This window comes from Sabethes cyaneus, chromosome 2, assembly GCF_943734655.1.
Source record: "Sabethes cyaneus chromosome 2, idSabCyanKW18_F2, whole genome shotgun sequence".
Lineage (NCBI taxonomy): Eukaryota > Metazoa > Arthropoda > Insecta > Diptera > Culicidae > Sabethes > Sabethes cyaneus.
This window is the reverse complement of record NC_071354.1, coordinates 107,433,330-107,451,569: the sequence shown is the minus strand read 5'-3', so window position 1 is coordinate 107,451,569 and position 18,240 is coordinate 107,433,330. Positions and strand designations below refer to the sequence as shown.

The 18,240-nt window shown below is 36.3% G+C and overlaps 1 protein-coding gene across 6 annotated transcripts in view; it reads right to left on the bottom strand.

Moving 5' to 3' along the window:
• The window catches only part of LOC128734686 (dystrophin, isoforms A/C/F/G/H), a 167,860-nt gene that overhangs the window by 33,490 nt on the left and 116,130 nt on the right, over positions 1–18,240 (bottom strand). For all 6 annotated transcript variants that reach the window (XM_053828990.1, XM_053828994.1, XM_053828995.1 and 3 more), the window contains 4 exons: positions 9,098–9,270; positions 8,887–9,037; positions 8,697–8,820; positions 898–1,052 (listed from right to left, as the gene is read on the bottom strand). In XM_053828990.1, coding sequence (XP_053684965.1) covers positions 898–1,052; positions 8,697–8,820; positions 8,887–9,037; positions 9,098–9,270 — 603 coding nt within the window. The remainder of the gene's footprint in view (positions 1–897; positions 1,053–8,696; positions 8,821–8,886; positions 9,038–9,097; positions 9,271–18,240) is intronic.

The window sequence follows — 18,240 nt, the reverse complement described above, 5'->3', positions numbered from 1 at the left end:
TTCGATATAAAAACCAAGATGGCAGCTCAATACCAGACTTGGTAGCATGGCCCTAGTAAGGCAATTTACCTAAACAATAATTACTACGAATATTCATGCAAACATGGATTGGAATATTCCGCATCGATCAAAGCGACGAATGGAAGCTTGGTTTTGGAACTGCAGGTCGCTGAATTACGTAGTTAATGACCGAATGCTGCTCGAACAACACAGGAAACAAGAAATCTGTGGCAAAGGAGAGAAAAGTTAGAAGTTTCGCGGCGGACAGACCCAGTTTTATCAGAGTGAAGATATTACCAGCCTACTGGGAACAGGCTTTGTCATGTTGGACAGAATGCAAGATTGCGTGATAGATTGGAAGGCGGTCAATTAGAGGATGTGGATATTGAGGATAAAAGACCGTTTCTCCAACATTATTAATGTGCATTGCCCGCACGAAGGTAGACCCGATAATTTCGAGTTCTTGGGTAATTTGCTTTGAAAATGTGAAAATAGTGTCTTTCTAAACCTAATATTTTTGGAGATATAAGCAAAAGAAAATGGAAAATGGAGGTGCTTCCATTAATCGAAGGAATGGCCGATCGGCAAAAAATTTTGGATTTTTACTTACTGACCGAAAACAAAATTTGGGTCAAATCTGTGAAGGTCGATTACACGGGTCTCGGACATTTCGCGTGGAATAACCGATATATTTTATCTCATGTCTTATTATATACGGGTCGACTCCTTTTGTAAAAACATACCAAATGAGTTGAAAGTCCGAAAGTAATGGTAAAATTCAGTGGGAGATAGATAGGGTCTACAAACATACTATGATTTTATAATGAAAGTAATGAAAAAGGATTTGAACATTGACTATCATTATTGATTATTTTAAGTAGTATAATATTTACTTACCGTCATAAATTCATCGAGACGATGTTTCCAGTTATCTGACCGATCAATTAGATTATTCCATTGTTCAGATAATTTGTTTACCTCCCGTCGTATACTTCTTGTTAGATCCCTGCTTTGCTCCTCCGATGACATATATCGTGAATCACTGTCGATTGCTGAAATATATAAATATAATTAATTTTGCAAAGTTCAAGAACAATAGCTTCGTTGCCTGGATGTGGTCGACATGATTGGGGGGTTACTATATCGATCGGTTAGCAGCGCGTTTTTTTGTCAAAATGCCTAGCTGATAGCTGCAATGAGCTATTTGTTGGGGAATTTATTAAAGCAATACCGAGTTTTTGATCAGAATTGTATGCAAACCATGATCGTTTCAAAAAGTTTTCCCAATAATAAATGTCTAATGGATAATTGAGTTAGAATTTAGTTATCATCCAACCAGACGGAATCACAAATCGACCACATTCTGATAAATGGTCGATTTCCAGACATTATCGACGTCACTACCTACCGGGGCGCTAGCATTAATTCGGACCACTACCTATTGATGGTTAATATACGCCTAAAACTATCTATTGTTATCAACATAGGATACCGGTGCCCGCTACGGTATAATCTAACGGAACTGAAGCAACCGGATGTTGCCGAAAGCTACACGTATTTCTCGAAACCATGGTGCCGGAAGAGGGTGAAACCTCTTGACGACTGTTGGAGTGCCGTTATTAGATCCATTAACAGCGTAGCGGAGAACATCTTAAGCCATGTGGTTCCGAAACGACGCAACGAATGCATTCGTTCAAACCATTCGAATGGTTTGAGGAGGAGCTTCTGCAGATATTTGATGAAAAGAACGCAGCGTAGGTACGTAGGAAGGAAACCGACGGCAATCCCCGACGGGAATGACGGGTGCCTGTCAGAATGTGGAACAGTACAAACAGAAATGGAGACAGCAAACTCGATTCTTTCAAGAGAAAAAGCGCCATCGGCAGGAGAAGGAGTGCTAGGAACTCGTGCAGCTGTGCCGCTTTAGTCATACACGGAAGTTCTATCGAAGACTCAACGAAGGTATTTCGATAGACGACCGTGCCATGATCGAAAGGTGATAGAAGCACTACGATGAATACCTGAGTGGCGTGTAGGCGGAAGACCGTGATAGTGAAGGAAGCGACTTCATTGGTATAGTAATCAGCGAATATGTGCCATGTCGTCGAAAATATTTTAACCTCCCATTACTCGCGCTGTTGTATTTTGTACCTCTGTAGATTTTTGGATTCCATTTTGTTTTAAAGTAACAGATCGATGTCAAACCAATGTGTATTCTTCAATAAACTTATGAACAAAATGACATAATTATTCAATACATACAGACCTGAATGACCAGATATGGTTAAAAGGTCTCAAATATAAACAAACAAACAAACAATTCAATACATGGATGCTTTAAATTGTTCAGAAAAATAGATTAGCATAAATCGAAATCGCCGAACCGATGTGAGCGGCCTGCGAGGGGTAACGAAATTGGTCCCTACTGGAATTTTCTCTCGTTTCTTCATAAGGGAAAATGGTTTCTGTATGCATATGAGCAAGGCTATTCAGCAGTTGATGATCATTCCACAGGGGTTGTAACCATAAAGAAACTTCATGCTAACAAAATAATGAAATATTTACACAAATCGTATTTAGCGTACAAGTAACTAGTAGCTTAAAGGTGGGAAATTCACCGCTCGTAACGCTCCAGTATATTGGTATGTTTTTTTGCGATTAATCATTGTACATAAAAAGAATGTCACAAACACGTTATCTAGATTTAAGGCAAATTTTTAGATATTAAGAGTATTTAAGAGAAACGAAAAGAGAACGAGCCCGAGCCCGAGCCACCTAAACCCCAGAAAGACCACCCAAACCAAGCACCAAAATTCACCACCCGCCGATGTCCGGTTTCCGCTGACAGCTTGATAGTAAAGGGAAGTTGCCAGTGAAAAAGGATTAGTATCCTCTAGCCATCGAAAGAGGACAGATCGGCTAACTACTTACAGAGCCCAATAAGTTTCAAGACGGACAACGTGGTCCGACTAATCCAGAAATTGTGCAGTGCATCGAACAGCTACAACTTTCTTTTGCCTGCCCGGATAGTTGGCGTTGCTGAGCTGATATTTGGAAGTCAGCCCATAGTGACTCGACAGCAGCGGAGTGGTAATCCCAAAATTCACCTAGCACGGTTAGATTGGCCGTTCTTATTTGCTGGTATACTGAACGAAGGAGAGTGGAACAGTCGGTAGCCGCCGGACGAGATTGCAAAACAGGGATCATCGCGGACCGGTGAAAGGCGACGAAGACGACGAGCGAAAACGGTGGCTTGGGTGGCAGAGTACGGTTCATAGTTAGGGGCAGAAAAGTCTGCGTATTAGTTGGTAACACGTGAACTCTGATTGAATGTACGATCGTTGAATGTACGATCGAATGATAAAAGAACCTCCCACATCCGCTTGTTTTCAGAAAATGTTTTAGAGAACCAATTACGCTAGGTTGATGAACGGAGATTTCAAATCTTCTCACTATCTATCAATACAGTGCATAAAACTTTCTAAAGATTCCTGCCTAAGCGGGTCAAAACACCAGATCAGCCCTAATTTCTAAGCTTTCAACAGCAGAAATGATAGGGTAACGGCATCAGTGTTCGCCAGGGTACCAGTTTTCGCCACCCTAGTGGATTACAGGTGTTTTATTGCTAGTTGGCGTATGATAATTGCCATAACTTATTCATTGATTTAAACAAAATTACATACTTAACCAATAAAATATGATTCTAAAACCTTGATAATTGTACAACTTAAGATATCATTATTTTCAGTTTGTGTTCTAAGATCGGGATGATTTTTTCTGCTGTACAGCTATGGATGAGAAACAATAATTGTTGGAAAAACAATATATTTTGTAGTTACAGTAGAAAACTTAAAGATTTTTCCTATCGTTTATTCATTAATTTCAGCGATTGTGTATAAATAAACCTTAAATTATTGTTTATTAACTGGATTTTTAGAAAATTCTAGCTGGCAAAAACTGTTTCCCATTTTATGCAGGTGATCCAGTATTCGTAATTGGCGAATTTCAATAGAGCGTTCTGAGCGCAGAACTGGCACCAGTTTTCGCCATATTTACTTGATTGGGAATACTCCATTCTAACTACGCTGATTTAGTTCATAGAGGTTATTTTCCAAATTTAACATCTCAGAGAGCTAACTTCAGAAAACCGAATTGTGTTTAACAGATATAAATTTGAAGGATAGATATTAGATACATTAATTAATTTGTCATTTCTTTTTTTTTTTGTGTATAGATTATAGTCACTTTAACCAGTTTTGGGTCATTCGTGACTTCTGCGGGGTTGGAATTTGAACCCGGGTCCTCGGCGTGAGAGGCGTGAATGCTAACCACTACGCCGGGACTGACCCCAGTCCGTCGTCATTTCTACCTATCTCGTAAAAACGCTATGTGACTTAGACTATCTGGACGATGAGAAAAATGATGTTATAGTAATATGAATATTAAAAAATTAAAAAAATAATATAAGCATTCATTTGAAAATTCGAGTAGACCTGTACCACACTGATTTAACAAGCCAGTCGTTATTTGTTTGAATCTCGAATGGACGAGACTGTAAGGGACAATATGATCCTAACAGTAGCACCGAAATTGTCCTGCACTCTAACAATTTGCTTTGCTTAATTTATTTGAACAAGTCAAGTTTTCTCAAGAGCCTGCGCTGTTGATTACAAAGATTAGATATAATGTATTTTAAATGTACGCAATTTATTATTGATATGACAACTCAGATTTTACCAGCACATGTAAGATAACTAGAATTAAATGGATCAGAAAACATTTCTCATTTACTTTTGTAAACGCAGCGCTACTATCATCTGTGGAAAGTCTAATTTCGCCAGGAGGTTTGCGAACCAAAAAAGGTTGGGAACCGCTGATCTACACAATAATAACTTTTGCAGAAATTTTTTAAACGGTACGCCAAAGTCCTCCACTGTACGATGCCAGCGGTTCGAATCTTAATGTTGTGCGGTGGAAGCTGAGCTAAAGTAATCCAGTAGATCGGAGGACGCGTTGCACAGCACTAAAGTTCAACTGAGATGAGAGTCTCGGGCAGTCGATGTCACCATTTATCACTTTTGCTGCAGATATTGCTTGATCGAACTTTCTGCGTTGTTCAAGAGTGTCATTGCCAAGCAGGCGGCAGCGGTCGGAATGTGGGGACAAGTTCACACTAAGGTAGACCTCGTAGTGAAAACTGAATGGACTGTTTTTGTACAGTGCAAATGGAACCAAATTTGGCATGTGAAAGTTTTCGGAGACAAGAATTTTTTCTAAGGTGAATTAGGACCTCTCCCCACTTTAGGAGGGGGGGGGGGGCTCCTATACAAATAAAATACAAATTTCTTCGCAACTCGAGAACTAATCAATCAAATGGAACCAAATTTGGCATGTGGGCATTTCTGGAGGCAAGAATTTTTTCTATGACGAATTAGGACCCCTTACCTTTTTAGGAGGGGGGCTACCATACAAATTAAATACAAATTTCCTCATAACTCCAGAACTAATCAAGCAAATGGAACCAAATTTAGCATGTTGGTGTTTTTGTAGGCAATTTTTCCCCTCTTTAGGAGGGGAATTATGACCACACCCTCCTTCAATAGTGGGGGGGCTCCTATACAAATGAAATACAAATATCCTCATAACTAGAGAACTAATCAAGCAAATGGAACCAAATTTGGCATGTGGGGGGTTTTGGAGGCAGGAATTTTCTTATGATGGTTTGAGACCCCTCACCGCTGTGGAAGGGGGATAAGGACCCTCACAAATAAAATAGAAATTTTTGCGTTAGTCAAAAACTAATCGAACTCGAGAAATTTTAGATTCTTTCATAAAACAAGACCACCAGAAACTATCAATAGTAACATTAGATGATTCAGGGCGAGACGGACACAGGCCGCGGGTGTTGCCGGCAACCTGCCGTCGGAACTGCCGGCCACTGCAGAGGAGCAGCGCTCCGTAAAGATCACCTCTATCTAGGTTTATTTATTTTCCTAGATCTACTGATCTCTATTACTTTCCTTCAGTTGGGTCACCCCTGCGAAATGGTACTTTCTACGAAAAGATTTTCCGTGAAATGGTCCCGCGTAAGGTTTTTCGTAAAATGGTATTCTGCGATACTCTATATTCCGCGTTATGGTCAACCGAGAATTGGTGTTCCGCAAAATGGTATTCGGCGAAATGGTTTGTAATGATCTTTATTCTACTCCCATAAATGGTTTAAGAGCATGACAATTTAATTATTTTCGTGTTAAAATTTTAAAAATGAGGATAAAATGTTAATTTACATTGAAAAACACTAAAAAACTGCTGTTCGGTTTTGATTCAAATTTCGAACACTTTCATGGTCGACATTCAAATCTCGAATATTTCAGTTTCAGACATCGAACACGTATTTCTTTGAACAGTATTGATGTTTTTAGTGTCATTCAACTTAAATAAGTGAAATTCAATCCTTTTTCTAAACACTGTCTTTTTAAATCCACCTAACAGTATGATTTAAAATTTTCACACAATAATTAGTTTCAATCCGTACTTCTGTAGTCAATTGCTAATATTTTCAAACTCCATGTACCACATCTAAAGCAAGTTAACTTTGTATAGCTTTACAATGCAGATAATTCATTTTCCCAAAGGAAAATCCGGAAAAAACGGATATTATTCGTGGGTATTCGAATTTTGAATCACACCTCAAAACCTGGTTCAAACTTCGAACACTTTTTATTTATCTAATATCTTTGAAATAATGCATGAAATATTGTATTTTAACTATGCTTTAGTACGTATATATCTTGCATTTACCTAATAATCACGAAGTAATAAAGTAAATGTTCTAAAATTGGTAAAATAATGCAAACGAAAAAACAGCCACTTTTGCACGAAACGCTAAGAGTATGCGGACGCAGTTAAAATCTGAGTTCTCACTTTTTTCCAGCGCCTGCTGATTTCTTACAAGGAGTCCTACAGTTCAGTATCATACCTCACCGGATAGAGGACATTCTAACGAACACGGTGGTGTACAATAAGCATAGTATTTTATAATATTAGCGATACTACGAGCATTTTCTTCTGAAGTGTTCGAAGTTCGAGACTGTTTTAAGTTTGAATCAGAACGGTATATTAAAACATTCCTCAGACACTTGCAAAACTCGAGATTGTGATAAAGGTCATCCGAGATTCAGGATTTATGTACAAAACAATTTAATTTGCGGCAATACGAAGTTTCTCGGGTCAGCTAGTATACGATACAATCCATAGATTCTGCATGCAACATACACAATTTTTTGCGAATTTAACCCTCAATTGATCAACCGGGTACACCTGTACTCTTTTAATATTTCATACTTCGATTTCGGCATGTTCTTTTTGAAATAATATCTAAGGGCTCCTGTTCCTAGTTATTTAGACGAATTTGAATAAATTCAATCATTTAGTTAGAAACATGTAGAAATTTTTTTTTTTGAGTTTTGGACCGTCAAATTGTCATACCCCGATTTTGATCAACCCGGTACAGGTGTACCCCCTTAGCAATTCCACGATAAGGAGCGCTCCAATTTAGTTCAAACATTAGGCCGTATGAATGAAAGAGTTAGAGCAAATGCCCCCATACGATTTAAACGGGAAAAGCAAAGCATACTGTTATATTCATACGGCCTACAGTGTACTTGTTCCTTTTCTTAAAATTTTACATCATCATTTTTAAATTTGCGCTTAGGGTACCGCCTAGTAAGTTAGGGTGACCCAAAAAATAAAAACACTCAGATTTTCAGAAAAAATATAAAAACTGGGATCTTTTCAGGTATTACAACATGAAAACACCAAAATTCAACGATTTTAAAAGTAAGCAAAAATTTGAGTTTCGGTCCAATATTTTTCACAGAAAGCCCATTTGGGCTACAGTTTTCCTTAAAAGATCATCATCATCATATCTTTCATTTGCTATCAAAATCATCAAAATCTGTTGAGTGGATCAAAAGCTGATTTTTTTTAAAAAAGATCTCATTGCAAGGGTGACTACCGCCCAGCTAGCTTCGAGGTACGATGCTGGTCTAACAAGCCAGTCGTCGTATGTTCGAATCTCGGCTAGGCGGTGCTTGCTAGTTAGAGTCAGTAGGATTGTTGCACTGGCCCCGTAATTTTCCTGTACTCTAACAGCCGGCTGCGAAGTCTGTCGATAAAGAAGGGTAATGTCTAAAGACGGTATAAACCCATGGTTTTGCTTTGGCTTTGCAAGGGTGATGAGTTTTGGAGCTACCCTAAGTCAGAATCAATTGGGGCTAATACAATATCTATGTGTATACAATTTAATTTCATCTTTCATATACGATCGCGGGTTAGCTTAGTAGGAAAAGAATCGTTGTTAGTATAAGAGGAAAGATTCGAGCTCATTTTTGTAAAAGGTGTGACACACACAACACTGTCGGTGAAAGTTACGCGTTGCGTTGGTTTTGTGTGGTTTCGCTAGCATGCACGTCTTGCATTATGCGAATTTTCGAATCGAAAATAGGTGAATGCGTAATTGACTGAAAGACAAAAGGGCGAAGCCCCTTCGCACAGAGGAGGACAAAAGGAGGGTAGCTACAAATCAGGAAAAATGGGAATTGCATTATGGGAATTTCCGTTACGATAATAGAAGTGCAAGATAAGCTTGGGAGACTCGAAGATCGAACACTTAGCTGGTTATAACTAAAACCTACCTTCAGAATCACTAGTATCCGATAGAGGGGGCTCGTTGGCAACATATTGACGGCCGCTAAGGAGATTATTTTCTATCAAAGGGCGTTTATCTTCTAGCTGGCGACGGAAAGCTCGATGATCATCCTGTAAAAATAAAACATTAAGGTATAATTTTTTAAAATCGCGATTACTACAATTGTATTAGATTACCATCTGCTTTTGTAAATTGCCTGCGTCTCCTTTCATCGGTCCAAGACCCAAAGACGTTAGTTCTGTATCTTTTCGAATCACCCATTCTGTAAGCTCTCTTAGAGACAACAAAAGAGTATTCCAGTGTTCCGAGTTAGATTCTAGACGATTTCTATTGAATATTAAGACAATAAAGAGTAAACACTTTTTTCTTTCATTTTCAATCTATTACCTAATAGCGATACTTTTTGATTTCAAATGGTTCCACCTTTGATTCATTTCATCCAATCGACGTTGTAACATAACAGCATCTTCTTGTGATGTAAGTGAACCTAATAGTTTCCGACCAGTGTTATCTAGCCTGTCATAAACAACACGATGCGATTCGATTTCAGATTGAAGATCCTGCATAAAATGTAATTAATATTTTTATCTATTATCATATGAAAGTTAACCTTTACGTTCAAAGGTTGAGTGAAACTAAAACTAAACAACTTGAAAATTTAAGTGTACGTAAATGAGTATGTGAATATATAATATACATGCGCATGATGAAATATTGGCTGCCATAATTTTTAGCATTCATCATTTCCATAGAAAAAAATATATAAGAATCTATTATTTTATTTATTGAGTCATGAATAATTAACCTTTTGTAATTTTATGATAAGAAACCCATTTTTTCTTATTTGCCCAAAATATTTCGGCGTTTTAATAAAAAACTGTAATAGTGGAAGAAGTTTCTGTAATGGTGGAATTACAATTTCTCTCTGAGAAATAGCTGATCTATGTGTGCATTCGTCATTTTCTTATTCATGTGATTAAGACGTATTAGTCTGCCAATAACTTTGAATTATTTTATAGAAAATAGTTACCGCAAAAGTTTTGATCGGACATTGCCACTATTACTAGAACATGGATAATAAAGTTGTTCCAGTCAGTGGTGGAGTTAGAGTTTAGATTTTCAAAGTAAATCATTAAAAAGTCATTGTTATTGTGTGTTCTAAAAGTGTTTGAAGTTGACGAAATCGTTGACGTATTTTTAGAGACTAGGTAATTATAAAACATCTAACACTGATGTGCCCAGACCTAAACAGAAGGTGGGGCACCGAACTTTCAAAGGCATGCTTTGGACAGAAAATTAACAAGTAATCGTAATTATTATTATTTTTTTGAAACGGTGGTTCTACAATTGATGGAAATTTTCATTACTTTCCCCTACCGTCCCTCCATCAATTGTAGAACCACTGGTTCAAAAAATATTAATATTAATGCCTGACCGCATTTCAAGGTTAAAGACTAAAAAACACGAGTTTGGTCTAAGTAATCGTAAGATGGCGGTTTTTTACACAATTAATTTATTTAACGCAAAAATTTCGGCCAATGTGCATGAGCATCAGCATGAACCTCCGTGATTGATCTGAACTAGCGAAGTTTGTTTACAGAGAACACCACAGATAGCGTTTTAAGATGATTTACCATTTTCGATATATGTACAACAATTCAGTAGTTTAGACTTGGACTAGATCAATAACGGCGCCGGTCACGTCCTTGCGGTCGTTAGGAAAGGGAAGGACTATTAGTTCAATATTCGCTGTTTTGAGGCCAAATTGGCCTCTGCACCTCGGCGAATGCCACGGGAAGGATATTTGTGTTAGTAAGACAGGTATGGTTAGACCTGGACTGAATTCACTATGGTAAGTGATGCGATCGGAAAGCTCATCTGATAGCCATAATCAGTTATCTGTTAATTTCGCTTGCGTGCTTTAATGGTAGTTAAAGCAGACCCATCAGGGGATATATTCCGGTTCGATCGCGACGAGAAGAGCCTGAATTCTTAAAGATATTCAGTCTGTACGATGTTAATCGAAGGCGGTGCAACAATAAATTAAATAAAGTTACCGCATCGATAGTGAGAACTGGGAAATTAATTATAACACCTGACTATTCTATAGCACAAACGCGCCCAACACCTTAAACATCCGCGTGAAAAAAAGTAGACGCGTTATCATTGTATTTCGGTAAATTCGATACGATTCTCCCCGACATATCTAGATATTTCATGTTTATAAAAACAATATAGATTGATAATACTATTACTAATAGACCTAGTTAATACTTGCATTCGTCAATTATGCAAACAAAAAAAAACAAGGTTCTAGGAACATCAAATCTCAGCTCGTTTAAGGCCTCAACGGCTCAAAACATGCCGACCTCGTTACGCTTGGTGGAAAATGATTCGTCAAAATAGGAATTATTTCAACAATACGCATTATGATGACTGGAAAGTCCTAGCTTTTGAAAAGGAGCAATTTTTAATTAAAAACTTTTGAAGATTTATGACCAGGATGAGACCGATAACAGTGACTAGGGAAATATAATCAATCTAAAGCACAATGTTCAAAACGTAATAAATTTCTATCAATAATTGATAATAAAGGCGAAAGATGAATTATTCATCTTTCGCCTTATCAAGAAAAAAAATATTTTGAAAAAATCAAAAAATTTGGAGTTCTACCCTCTTAGCATAAAATCCGCTGTTTTTTCTTAATGTAATATTGACATCCGTTAGATTGCTGTTTTGTAGGTATTGCTGGTCCAATGACCCCAAAGATGCTTTAAGGCTGGTCAAATCATGTTTAGCAAAGGAAAAGGTGTTCTAATGTTCATAAAAAAGTACGGACAAACTTCGCAGCCTGCAGTGTATCACTAAGGCCTCCTAGTTTTTACTTTGTTTTTGATTGATGATGATATATATTCTATAGTTACCTGACTAAATTTCTCCTGCGTATCTAGAATGTCAATAAACAAAGACATGCGATCATCCATGATTTGAACCCCATTCCTGGGTTGCTCTAATAGACTTTGGACAGCTTCACGTATTGACCCTGGTGTGGTATTGGTGGAGTTATCTTCAGCAGAGTTTGAACTACTGATACCAGGTTGACAAGTAATGTTTCCCCCACCATAAGCCATGTTGAACAGTCTAATTTGTTCTGAGGTTTGTTTTAATGCATCTGAGCATTTTTTTAAATATTCAACAGAATCGACAGTCTTTGCATTCATAGCAAGTAGGTGAAATTTATCTAAAATCTGATCAACAGTCTTTGATGTTTTAGCAATATTTAAAGCTAGTTTTTCTTGGTTTTCGATGTCAAACGACCGTGCGGTCACATTAGAAGTGTGGGTGGTTTTTACAGCATAGTTATTTTCTTGAGATTTGTCGACTATTTTTTCATTGATGAGTCCCTCTTTTCCATTGTTTACGCTGTTGTTAGACTTGCAAATAGCATTTTTATCCTGATTGGACGTATCTGCCGCATTGATGATTGTTTTATTGGATCTAATAGCATCCAAAAATAGCCGTAATTGATCGGAGGGTGTTTTAGCTTCATCTAATGAGACATTTTGTCGAAAACTGCTATCTTCTATGTTCAAGTTTTCTGGTTCTACATTCTGAATAACTTTGTTATCCTCGCTGTGTTTTTCTATGTCTGTATTCACATTATCATGTTCTCGCATTGAACTCCGAATGCTTTCTAAAAACAGTTTGAGTTGATGTGAGGGCGTTTCTACTTGCTCATTTTCTGTATTATCTGAAGATTGCAATGGCAAATTGTTGCTTGCACTCATTCCTCCGGTATTAGTATTTTTCTGAAGATGGGGTTTTTGTTTTTTCAATTCTTGCAATAGTTTAGCTTGTTCCGAATACCGTCGCACACTTTCTGTTATTGTTCGTAATTGTTCTGAATAAATACGTAATTGCTTTTCCAAAAACTCTTGATCTGGAACTGTACCATAGGCGAAAGACATTGGGCGTTCCCTGTCTTTTGATCTAACCTCGTTTTCTTTCAATTCCCTTATATTGCTATATATAACAGTTTGGTCAATCGGCTGACCATGAAATGTAACAGATTGACGTAAACCAATTCCATTACCAATGCGTTTTGTTGTTAGGCCAGATTGGCATTTCTGTATAACTGGAGTGCTGCCCTGTTGTGCTGAGGATACATTTCGGTCCAAACTTCTGGGACGCAAGGCAGGAATATTGTTTGTCACACTTTGATTATCATTCTGCCGAGGGATGCTCTGCGATCGCCTCTGAGGGACAGCTGGAGGAACCATAATACTGGAATGTGTTGTAACTGGAGGAGACGGAGTGTACATTTCACGTTCTTGTTTAATTCCTGCCGCTGTCGAGATGGGAGAGTAATCAACATGCTTTTTAACAGAAGAATAAACACCATTGTACATTTGCTCTCGATATTTAGTATCACCCGAATTCAAATAAGAGTTTATTTTTGCTTCGTTGTTTATCATTCGTTGCGTTTGTGGTTCAATTGCAATACTGTGAGGACGTCTAGGTCGTGGCAACGAAGTTCCACAATTTAGCATGTTTTTCACAGAATCATAAGCTTGGTATTGCTGATTCTGCGCAGTAAAGTTGGTTACAAATGGATTATTAAGATGTAGCGATATGTTTTTCTCATCTATCCTTAATTCGTTACCCCCATTCAAGGCAACCTTGCGATTTATTATAAAGTTTTCTAGATGATAATCAATGCTAGCCTTGTCGATAATTGCAGGTTTGGTAACTGGTGATATTTTGGGGGATACCTTATAGCCATTTGGCATTGAGTAACTTTTCTCCAAAACTGAGATGTGTTTCTGTTTTGGCAACACCATTGCGCCTGTATCCGCAAACTCTTGTTTCCTATTATTGCCATTGTGTGCAGGTCTCGATGTCATTTTCAAATCCACCGAAAGTTTTCAATTCCACAATTATATCACTTTGTTTTACACTTTATTTTTACACACATTGCAAAATACAGTTACTTTCACTTCACGAACAAGCTAGTGATTTATTTACAAGAATAATTTGAAAAGTGTTTGCATTGCTGATTCAGTCATTTACCATCGCTGCGCATTTTTTAATTTTACCGACAGATTTAACATTTATATACACTTGTCTAGAGTGTAATAACACTTTATATAAATTAGATTCGAAAATTTAATTTAATTTCAGGTTGGATTATAATTAACTCATTATAACATGAAAGGAGTTAATCAATAGTAAGACTCAGTAGTAAACCTACCTAGAGGTTAGGCACATAACATTCTAGCACATGACTTCTAAACCCCATGCTCTTATATTTTGGTCAATATTTTTTGATTTAAGGGAGAAAGTAGTCTGATAATTTTGAACGAAATAAGATATTCACATAAATTTAAAAGTAATCTTGATATAACTTTGTATGTTTTGATTTTTGCAAAATGGAACCTATTTAAAAAACAGGAATCGTGAAAAACGTGCAAAAAAGTCTTAAGTGTACTGATCAAAGTCGAATATCGTCGAAGCAAACAGAAAAAGATATAGATTTTTCATACATTACTTTTAGACACGAGCAGAGTTGTTTGATTTTCCCATTTGATTGTTTTAGATGATAACCCTTTAAAATCAATTACAATGTATCGATGCAGACTTAATCAATAAGGACCGGCGTAACTTTGTATTGACAATACAATTTTGTTCCCTTTAACTCAGCCTGGGGTTACTGATATTTGATAACAAAAAATAAATAAAGCAACATGTTTTACTGACGTTGATGCAAGCCATTTTCGAAGTGAATATGTTCATTTTAATGAAAAATAAAAGAAAATTCAATTCATTCATTTCATTGTCATGGGAAAAAGGCTTAAAAAACGACAAACATTCATCCTAATTTAACCGTCTAACGGGCAATATCATACAACCATGCGATCAAGTTTTCATGAAAGTACACTCAAAAAAGCTGATGCTTGGATCTTCTTGATTCTTCTTGTCTCTTCTGTTGGCAGAGTATCAGATAAGAAAGAGACTATTTTCTCTTTTTCGTTTACCATGACTAACGCTCTACACAGATAATTTTTTCAATTTAGGTCTATTACGAAATCTAACATGCTTTATATAAACAATTAATAGAAAATGTTTGTGCTCAATTGATTTGTTCGCGATGTCCTCTTTCTTCAAAAGAAAAAAGGGAATATTCGTGCAATAAATTTTTTTCACAGCTTTCTTGAAATTTCGTTCTTGAAAGATGATGATTCTTGAACGCGATGTTGTACAATTAATATCAAAATGTCAAGAAATCTGTTTTAAATGCATTTTTCATGTAGTCAATTTATAATAAATTTCAAATGTGGTTCTGAGGCTCCAAAAGCGAAGTCCCCGTCTTACCCGTTAGAAGGTTAAATGCAACTCGAGCATAATTATACTACATCCGTAAACTTTCCAAAATGAGACGAAGGGAGTGGCTATTGCTCATCGTCTTTAATAAAACAAGCGTTCAGCTAAATTTAATTTAAATAAATAGTAAATGATTTTTTGGTCCTTCAAAAATTATGGCAATAGCAAAATATAATTTTGTTCCTTATTCTTATTCATCAATGATTCTACTCATACAGACAATTTTATCACAATATTTCAGTTCTGGAGAAAATTGATATGTTGTAATTTAATTTTTTGGCAGCAGATCATTTGCATTTAGGACAAGTGCTATTGCTACCGTTTATTATTCTTTTTATTCAAGATTACTTCAACATAATACTTAAGCCTAGTACGGTACTTTAGATTTGCAATCTCGTCTGAACTGAATAATTAGGTATTAAGCACTCAAATAAAGGTGAATCACAGTAATTCTGCTTCATCATTGTTTATACATGAACAATGTTCACCAGGCATTGGGGTGGATTAGAAATATAGTTTACGATTGAATGTTGTTGATGATTTTTTTCATATTTGAACGTTTTAGATAGTCAATTCAAGCAAAAAAAAAAAAAAATGAAAAAGTGATCCGATCTCACTGGGTCTCTGACTGACGGGGTAATGTTGGTCGACTGCTTTTACGGTGGAAGAATTGGGGTCGGTTGCCAATCAGGTTAAATTTGTTATTCCAGAAACTAATTGAGAAATACTGTGTATTCTTGCTTTTTTTCTCTCATAATAAAGACTACAAAAAGAATGCAACCAATCGGCTAAAACTTACAGGATTGTACATGATAACAAAATTAATTTTTTTTCGATGCTAGCAGTATCCCCAAGGAACATGTGAATCCAGGCACGGGTTATTCAATATATTCAATATATTTAATATATTCAATATATTTAATATATTCAATATATTTAAACACAAGCATATTCTTCGCAAAAGTGCTTGATTAAATTTTAAGATAAACGGATTAAAAATAGTCGTATGTAAGCTTAAGCACCAGCGTATGTATTACAAGGGTGTATCGAAACAATTCAAACACTAAGGCAATCGCACCGTGATAGTAACATATGCATACAAGTGGAAAGAACCGCTGGTCGAGTATGAACGTTTGGATAAAACGAGAATAGATAGAAGAATCATAAATGTTGTTTGATGCTACCGGTCACAGATTTAGATATTATCAATTTCCCGCACTGAACTGTTTCTTTATGACCAAAACGCGCAGAACGAAAAGAATGTCTGTTTTGTCTTTATTTAATAAAGTAAAGGCAAAACGAAGCGATAGGAAACGGAGAACTTTCTCCATCTGTTTTCTGGCATGGTTTTCCATCAGTACCGAAAAATATGTGTCTATAATTACTTCACGACCATAAATTTGAAATCAACCAAGACCATGGAACTAATTAATTTTGTGATTATTTTTGTATATTGTTTCTACAAAAAATTTAAACTAGCAAATTTTGTCAAACTAGCAAAAAGTCAAGATTACAGTAAAAATACTTTCGAGTACAATAGCGATTAAGATTACTTAAATTAAAAATACTACGCGATCAAAAAATGTCGCTGAATTTCTATGAGGAAAGATTACTATTTGACGTTCATTTTATTCACGATTGTAGGGTTTGAGAAACTATGTATATGGGAGTATATGTTATGTAAAATGACAGTTGTCACCAAAAATTATTACTGCGATATGCAATTAGCGCTACATTGCGTGAGATTACTCTACCGAGACTATATTATGCAGATCCGCCGACTGTCAAAACCAATTTATTACGATAAAATACCATGAGGAGGACTGACTATGTTCTTGTTAAAAAATAGTATCTTGGTGGTTCTAAATTCTGCAGTCTCTGCACGTTACTTTCAATTCTTTTATAATGTTAGTCAAGCATGAAATTCTTACTTTAAGTTAATTGTTTAGCAAGAAAATAACACCCAAAACTGTATGAATGGCATACAATAGAATTACCAAAATACATTCAAAATATAACACAAACAATACAATACATTAGTAAGCATTTATTCAAACATAATATTTGTTTCTTTGTTAAGGATAAGATAAGAGCGCAGCAAGTTTTGAGCAAAAACAGAAATTGTATTTGATGTTTGGGAAACAGCTATATTAATCAAGTAGTGATGAAATTAGTAGTAAATGAAATAGTGCGGCCAAATTAAAACAGCGACAGCGATGGCATTTGCACACTCGAGTTCCAAAAGAAAACTTCCAGCATTGTTATTAATAAAGCTTCCGCAGACGCCAATAAAAGCAATGCAAAGCATTTTCATTACTACGTACATTCAATACGGAATACGAAAGAGTACTCAAAGTTATCCAATAAGCACCGGGTAAATGATTTATCTGGATTCCTAGTTATATCGAATAGTAGTAGAAATATCAGTTCAATTTACTTTGAGTTATATCGCTTGTTTTTGTTGAAACACTTTTCACACATATGTTGTGCCATTATTTTACACGCATTTTTCCTATTTCAAATTGTACTCCAGACAATACTATATTTATGCTCAAAAATAATTTTTTCATCAGATTTTTGTTGATTATATTTCGGATAATTGCGGACACATATATCCAAGCAAAATTTTTCCTGTTTCTCCTATCGCGTGAAAATCAATACCTTTCTACTAACAGCTAAAACTAGAAGCAAACAATTCAAACACGACGGTTCAACTATCGAAATAACTCTTTGGCAATATGTTCACATAATTTCTGATTAGTATTTGCTAAATGTTCGAAGGATATGTAATAAAATTTTCACTGTAAAACAAAATCGCCAGCGATGAAAACCGATTGTTGCCGAAAGCATTGCGGAGCTCAAACTGACAAATCAGACGGTGAGCGTAAACTCGGATCTCGGATGCTGTTTTCCCATTTTCCATCTCTGCACTGAAGATGAGCAACACGGATGGCGTAAGGTACAATTCTCTCAACGTGTATAATAATGATTCCGGTATTTCCTAAACGTTGCGATTCTCTCATGCTCACTTTTCTCTATTCAGTGAATAAAAGTGGGGAAACAGCTACTGCATGCAATTTCTTCGAATTGACAGATTTCAGTAAGTTACAAAACGCACATGTAATAACTGGGGTAAATATCACCGTAGC